The sequence below is a fragment of the Macadamia integrifolia genome, chromosome 2 (genome assembly GCF_013358625.1).
Source record: "Macadamia integrifolia cultivar HAES 741 chromosome 2, SCU_Mint_v3, whole genome shotgun sequence".
NCBI classification, from domain to species: domain Eukaryota; kingdom Viridiplantae; phylum Streptophyta; class Magnoliopsida; order Proteales; family Proteaceae; genus Macadamia; species Macadamia integrifolia.
In genome coordinates, this window is record NC_056558.1 from 39,342,450 (window position 1) to 39,350,067 (window position 7,618).

At 37.9% G+C, this 7,618-nt stretch overlaps 1 protein-coding gene across 2 annotated transcripts; it reads left to right on the plus strand.

The window, feature by feature from the left end:
• Nucleotides 1-151: 151 nt before the first annotated feature.
• LOC122059831 (probable mitochondrial-processing peptidase subunit beta, mitochondrial) lies at nucleotides 152-5,174 on the plus strand. 2 transcript variants are annotated; one of them, XM_042622873.1, is made up of 11 exons: nucleotides 152-942; nucleotides 1,055-1,219; nucleotides 1,326-1,463; nucleotides 1,599-1,756; nucleotides 1,849-1,957; nucleotides 2,322-2,420; nucleotides 2,649-2,714; nucleotides 2,865-2,972; nucleotides 3,596-3,725; nucleotides 4,572-4,692; nucleotides 4,952-5,174. In XM_042622873.1, exons 1-9 carry the CDS (start codon nucleotides 355-357, stop codon nucleotides 3,674-3,676), a joined length of 1,512 nt encoding a protein of 503 aa, XP_042478807.1. In that variant the 5' UTR covers nucleotides 152-354; the 3' UTR covers nucleotides 3,677-3,725; nucleotides 4,572-4,692; nucleotides 4,952-5,174. The 2 variants fall into 2 exon arrangements, with proteins under 2 accessions (XP_042478807.1, XP_042478801.1); XM_042622867.1 differs by lacking the exon at nucleotides 4,952-5,174 and adding an exon at nucleotides 4,775-4,950.
• Nucleotides 5,175-7,618: the final 2,444 nt, after the last annotated feature.

Here is a 7,618-nt window from a genome sequence, read left to right on the forward strand (position 1 = left end):
GTTTATTTCCGGATTAGAAAAAAAAAAAAAAGTATTTTTTTAGTTTAGTTTAGTAAACATTTGGTAATAAACAGTAGAGATTTGATTAGATTTTAAGATTGCAATTTTTTAAATAATGAAAAGTCTTTCTCTCCCTCTCCGTTCCCAAGAAACCAACTAACCTAACGTTTGAAGTTTGAAGTTTGAACTTTCAATTTCCAGCTGAGGCTGAAGAACTCTGAAGCAGGGCTCAGCTTAGGCGGGCAAATCCTTCTCACAGTATATGTGGATCTTCATCTTCGTTAAGTATATCATTTGCAGTTCAAATCAAGGAATTTTGTGCAGTGGCGGTAGCTCTTGCGCTTAAACTCCGTCATGGCATCAACTTCCTCATCTATAGTTGCCAGAAGAATCAAAATCCTAGTTTCCTCCTTTAGACCTTCGTCCTGCTCCTTATCAACCCTGCCAACACCTCTCGAAGAGAACCCATCAGGACACGAAGAGTCTCGCTTTCTAACTCACAATTCCCCCGACGCCAAAGTCTTCGATCACTCCGCAATCCTCCGTTTCCCAGAAGTCCAAATCTCCACACTCCCTAATGGCATCCGTGTTGCAACCCAGAGATCTGTAAGCAACAATCATACTGCCTCAGTGGGTGTTTGGATCGATACTGGTAGCCGATTTGAAGCTCCAGGTACCAATGGTACTGCTCACTTCCTGGAACACATGGTCTTCAAGGGCACTCGACGACGCTCCTCTGCTGCCATTGAGCAGGAAATTGAGAACATGGGTGGACATCTAAATGCATATACGTCACGGGAGCAGACGACTTTTTATGCTAATGTGCTCCGTGATGATGTCCCCGTTGCCATTGATATCCTTGCTGATATGCTGCAGAATTCCAAGTTTGGTGAACATGCTATAAAGCGGGAACGTGGGGTTATCCTCAGAGAGATGGAAGAAGTATGTGTATTTGTTTGACCTCAATTGCTACTTTTTTTCTTTTTTTCTCTATATTACTTGCTTGAAAAGTTTGTTTTTCGCTACTGTTAATGGTTATGCAATCTGTGTATAGGTCCAACGTCAGACTCAAGAAGTGTTATTTGATCATTTGCATTGGGCGGCTTTCAGAAACAACCCATTAGGGAACACAATTTTAGGGCCACCGGAGAACATACGGACTATCTCAGGGGATGATTTGTGTCAATACATCTCTACCCATTATACTGGACCTAGAATGGTAACTTGTCTAGCTTCTGGAACTTTTTATTTAACCTTCTTCACCTGTTTGAAGTAGAAATATGCAACATCTTTGTCCAGTGGAACTGAAATCTTTTACAATTTAGGTTGTATCTGCTGCTGGTGCTGTTAAACATGATAGGATTGTTGATCAAGTCAGTAGATTTTTCAAGCGGATTCCTTATGATCCAACTACTGCACCTCAGTTGATTGATAAAAATCCAGCTATATTCACTGGTTCCGAGGTTGGCCATATTTTTTTTTTTTTTTTTTTCGTGGCTTTTGTTTAGATAACTTCAGGAAAAAACTGTCTCTTGATTTAATTATGTGGTTGGATTTGTTGTCTATTCAAATTTATTGATTGATTTGGTTGTCTGTAGGTTCGTGTGGTGAATAATGATATGCCTGTTGCACACGTTGTGATTGCTTTCAAGGGGGCCGCTTGGGCTGATCCAAGCTCCATCCCTCTGATGATGTTGCAATGTTTGCTTGGTTCTTGGGACAAAAATGTCGGTGTTAGTAATTATTCAGGCTCAGGGTAAGATTTGTCCTTGGTCCTCAATAATCATAGTATTAATTAATGTGAATGCACTCAAGATAATCAGATTCTGTTTTGTTGTCAATTATCAGGTCAGAGTTTATCAGAAGAATTAGCAAAAATGAATTGGCTGAGAGTGTGATGGCTTTCAATACTAATTATCATGACACAGGACTGTTTGGCATCTATTCCACTGCCAAGGTAAAGACCCATACCCTTATGGTTTGGAACTGAATTTTCTTTTTTCTTTTTCCTTTTTATAGGATTAAATGCAACAGGAACTTAGAAGTTTTCCTTCTGTAGGTACTTCTAACAAACTCTTTTAAATTACAATATGGATCTTTGCTATATGTGTATCAATTATGTGTTTGCTGTTAAAATATGGGATAATGATAAGATTAAATTCTGCCTGCCTCTACTTGGTTAACAAACATGTCAATCTATTCCCCCCCCCCCTAATTGTTACTCTTATTTGGCAGCCACTAGTGTTGATTTGTTGGTTGTTGGTGCAATATTTATGCAATGCAAATATATCAAATTCCTTGCTTTTTAATGTTGGATACAGCCAGAATGCCTGCACGATTTATCAATTGCAATAATGCAAGAGTTCTGCAGATTGGCATACAAAGTTTCAGAGGCAGAGGTAGTACGAGCTCAAAATCAGGTATGCAGTACAGACTTTAGGAATTAGGAAGTGGTTAGCTTTAATTGTTCGCATTGGTAATGTTGATTCTAGTAAAATAATTGCAATTTTCACTGCTGATGAAAAATAATGCCTAAATCTGCATAGATTGAAGGGATTGTGTTCAAGCTCTGATTTTCTGATGATTTGATATTCCTCGATGGCATGTATTTGAAATGATTCCTTTGATGGTTAATCCTCTTACTGCAGTTGAAATCTTCCCTTTTACTTCATATTGATGGAACCAGTGCAATTGCTGAAAATAATGGACGTCAGGTAAACGGCAGTATTAACCATTGAAATACTTTCTATCATGTTTTTTTGGGGGAAGACCTGTCTCATGCATTTAAGATCTACCTAATTAGTTCACAGTTGTGGCCAACTTTCTGCATTATTACATTGAAAAGATTACTATTGTGGGTACAGATTCTGACATATGGGCGTGTAATCCCATACTCGGAGTTATTTGCACGAATAGATGGTGTTGATGCTTCCACAATAAAAGAGATGGCAGAGGAATTCATAATCAATAAGGCAAGGCTACCTTTTCCCCAGATTCTCAGTTTTCCCAGAATTCATGCCTGTTCTGCTTTTGCGAAAAACTTTTAGCCATATTAGGTGTATGATCTCCATATGGGTAGATTTTATCCATGGACTAATGGTCATCAAGCAAATTAGGAGTGACAACGAGATGGGTTCAAATGGGTTAGATAGGGACATCTCTGGCCATGTTCATGGTTCAAACCAACTCGATCATTTAATGGACAGGGGTTATACATATTCTCATGCCCTGTTGATTTGTATAATTAGTTGGGTTCAGGCAACCCCTGTAATAAATGAAAAATAAAATAAATTAATATTAATTTAGTATTATATATAACAAATAGTTCTAATTATAACAAAAACATATCCAAACAACTTGGTGGCTTTGAGTTTAGGCCTTCTGGCCTAGGGTCCATGCACAAGGCTACCTCACTTAATAATCCCGCCGGTTGGCCAAACCAGAGAACGGTTCTTTTATTTGATAGGCTATGCAGGTTGGGTTGGGTATTTGCCATCTCAAAGGAAAATCCTTGATTTAAATCGAGAAATGATCCGTTGAGTGAATGGTCACCAAGTTTATGCCATGTAATTCTTTATAATTGCTATATTTTCAGGATGCTGCCATTGCTGCGATTGGACCAATTCATCAGTTGCCTGACTATAACTGGTTCTGCTCTCAGACACGTATCAAGTGAATGCCAGGATATGGAACCTTACATGATTATGAATTGTGAAGCAACAACTGTAAGAACTAGAACCTTTTCAAAATTTCACTTTCCCATGTGGTACAGCTCCAAAATTGGTAAGGCAGGGTGGGTATCAACTCAACTAAGCCCTTTCCCAACCAAATGGGTCAGCTACATGAATTATGTTCCATCAGTTTATACCATTTCACCTCTTCCACCAGATTGAATCGTTTTAGGTCAAAAGTTGAATAAACAAATTTTACTTTCAATCTTTTATATTTTTTTTTCTGTGTTTGGGTGTAATGCAAATTTTGTGGGTTCCTTAATGACCATATTTGGGTTTCTGCTGAACAAAACTATTTCAACCTTGAGTTATCGGTGTTTTGGGCTCCACATGTATTTTTTTTTTTTTTCTCACTTTATGTCGGATATACTCAAGTAAACACCCCATTGAAAAGTTTATATTGTATTTTCTATTTCATTTCATATTTCCCTTTCGCAAAACAGAGCCTTAGTTATGTATGTTAGCTGAAATAAACTCTGCAAGTGTTTTTTGCACTGCCAGTACAAAAAGTTGGAGGGCTGTGTGTGGCTGGGAGATGGTGCCAAAATTTTGGCCAGGGATTCTAATAATGAGTTCTGAGAATTTGTTGCCTTTGATGTAGTTGGATGATGGAACAGGATTTGTTGTAGGGTATCTCCAAGTATCTGAGCAGTCAAGATAAAATTTGTTTAGTTTTGCATGTTGGCTTGGAACAGTCAGTGTTCAACCCATGTTATCTCTTGGTTGTTTGTTGGGATAGCTGTAGTGATCTTTCTATATCACTTTATGAAGAGGAATAACCTTCAATAAGAGTCTTCCAATTCTTTTTTTGGTACATTGACTCAATAAGGCCATATGCAGGTTTGGCTTTGTTCACAGACTGCTTTGATTACAAATCACTTAATCCAGCCAGACCCAGCCCACTCATGAACAGCAGCGCTCTTAATGAATGGGAGCCAAACTCTATTTGACATTGAGCCAGGTGAGGTCATCCAAATTTCAACTTCTTGTATGAATGCATCTTGTTTTTCTTAATTAAACTATCATGCGTATCTTTTGCACAGATGAATTGGATCATAGTTGCAAGTTAGCTTGGTGTGAAGTGGGGATGCTGTGGCTTCTTTTTTTCAATTCTCACGTATTTACACCACTTCCTGTTAATTCTTGATGAATGATATACAACGGCTTTTGGTACATTTGACTGATTAATGTTATCATAGACATTTTTTCCTTGGGTTCAGGTTTTGAGGTGTTAAGGGTCTTAATCTGTGGAAAAATGCCAAGTTGAAATCACTTTGATGGAACTAAAAGATGCTACCCTTTTAGGGTATTAATGCTTTCTCTCCACCGTGGATGAATCTAGACCACAATGTCCAATCATTACTCGGCCATCAGAAAAAATCGCCTTATTGAATTACATGTTTTACTATTAATTTATTATATGGAATAGAGTTTGTTTTTGTACCCTCAAGAATTTAGATTGTAATGGTCAGAAGCTTATAACTTGTGATTTCCAGACGTTAACATCTTTGAGCCTGGTTATGCTAGATAAAACAATGGTGACCATTGTTTCAAGTATCGGTCTGGTATCGGCTATATCGGATTGGTATCAGCTGAGACCGATCTTCGATCCCCGATCCATGACCGATTCAGATTGGTCATCCATATCATTTCAGTGGAAAAATAGTAAAAAATTAGTACTTTTTAAAAAAAGCAGGGCAAAATCGATCCGATCCAGAAACCGATACCAATACCGTCCCCTAAATCCATTCAGTGATCATGAACAATTTGACCACAAACCAGGAGACTGCATCTGATAATGATTTTCTGAATGCTTTTTGTGCTGCCATATAGGAATTTGAATCATTTAACTTTTTCTGCCCCATAAATGGAAATTTATAATGCAATTAGGAAAAACTGTTCTGCATAGCCTGCCTTTGAAGCTATTTTTAGTGATGTGGACAAATATTGTGACTATTCCGACTAGGGGTGTATTTTTCCAGCCTGAAGTGGTTGGATTGTCCGAAACTGACTGGAAAAACAGGATCAATTAAACCAATACTTATTGGTTTGGTTTTAGTCTGGGTTTTTATTAAACTGGTAGAAAATTGAACCAAAGCGGACCGCCCAAAATTGGAAACCAAATTGAAACTGATAATAACCAAACCAATAAAATAAAAAAACATTTTTTCCATTATTTTTAATGTATATATACGAAAAATCAAACCGGTAAAAAAAATAACTCTGATAATAGACCAAAAAGAGCCTGTTAAATCAACCTCTCTCTCTCTCTCTCTCTCTCTCTCTCTCTCTCTCTCTCTCTCTCTCTCTCTCTCTCTCTCTCTCTCTCTCTCTATATATATATATATATATATACTAATAAAATAGACACGTGCAAAACAAAGGATTAACAAAGGTTTAAGACATAGATACAACGTCTCCAATTGATTTATTTGACTATGGGTTCAAATTAGAGAACCTTCAAAGGAAGCAAAATCAGACACAAAAAATAGAAAATAACCATCTCCTCCTTAACGGATTCTATTTTACTATGAAAGTAATAAGGGAGAAAAAAGTGTTATGGAAAGGGAAGAAAAATAGAGAGTATGATAGAAGAAGAGAGTGAGTTAGAGGTAGGGGTGCAACAGGGTCAGGTTGGGCCGGGCTTCTTAAAACCCTAGTCCAACCCTGAGTCCCTTTAATTGGGCCCAAACCCGCCTTGACCCTTACTCAGGGCCGCAAAACTTCGATCGAGGCCCAACCCTTCAGGGTTTAGCCCAACCCTTACCCGCCTTGATTGGCCATGATTTTTCAGGGTCGGGTCGGGATAGCGCTGATTGGCCCTGGCCCTGACCCTGATTTGCCATCAAGAGCTGGGTATACCCTGACCCTGACCCTAACCTTGCAAAATATGAAATAATTAAAAGATAAAAAATATTCATAATAAAGAGAAGATAAAAAACACAAAATCACAAATTACTTGTCATGAGGAGAAGATCCTAAAACAAACATTCAAACAATATAAATAACTCCAACTATTATGGTAAACAAATAAGAGATATCCTAAGAAAGCAAATAATCCAAAAAATTTTAATTATTTGTCATGATAAACAAAGTGATCATCCTAATAGGGCAAACAATCCGAATATCTTGAAACCCTTATCATGTTAAACAAATAGGTGAACATCCTAAGAAAACAAAAATCCAAAGTCAACATCAAGGACAAAAACTAGGGTCGGGTAGGGCCAAAACCATGGCCTAAATTCAAAGTCAAAAAAATCAGGGTTGGGTTCAGGGCAGGCTGGGCAGGCCAAAGACATCAACCCTTACCCGCCCTGACCCTGACTCAGGGTCAGAAATTTCTTGATCGGGCCGGCCCTCAGGGCCAAAATTTTTGGGTCGATACTTGTTCAGGATCAGGGCGGGCCAAGGGCGGATTTGGGCAATCAGGCCAAACTTGCACCCCTAGTTAGAGGAATGTAAAACCCCATACCTGTTAAGAAGACAACAATCATTAATGGTGAAAAAGGTTATCATGAATTCTTTGATGATAGATAGATAGAGGAGCCCAAAACTTGTAAATAAGAATAACCATTATGAATGGTAATCCAAAAATATTTGGAGAAAGAGAGAGAGAGAGAGAGAGAGAGAGAGAGAGAGAGAGAGAGAGAGAAGTTCCCAAATAAGGAAAGGGAAGGTGAAGACATATGGTACTTTTTTGGTAGAATATGAGTTTTTTTTTTTTTTTTTTTTTTCATCTCAAATTTTAAATTAAATAAAATTTAGGAGTTTAATATCATGCATATTGGTCATATGGAACGGTGGGGAGGAAGGTGTGGGGGTTCAGAATGGAGATCACGTCGCAAAGAAAATCACATGTTTCCCTAATTTGACTTTTGACTTTAGTA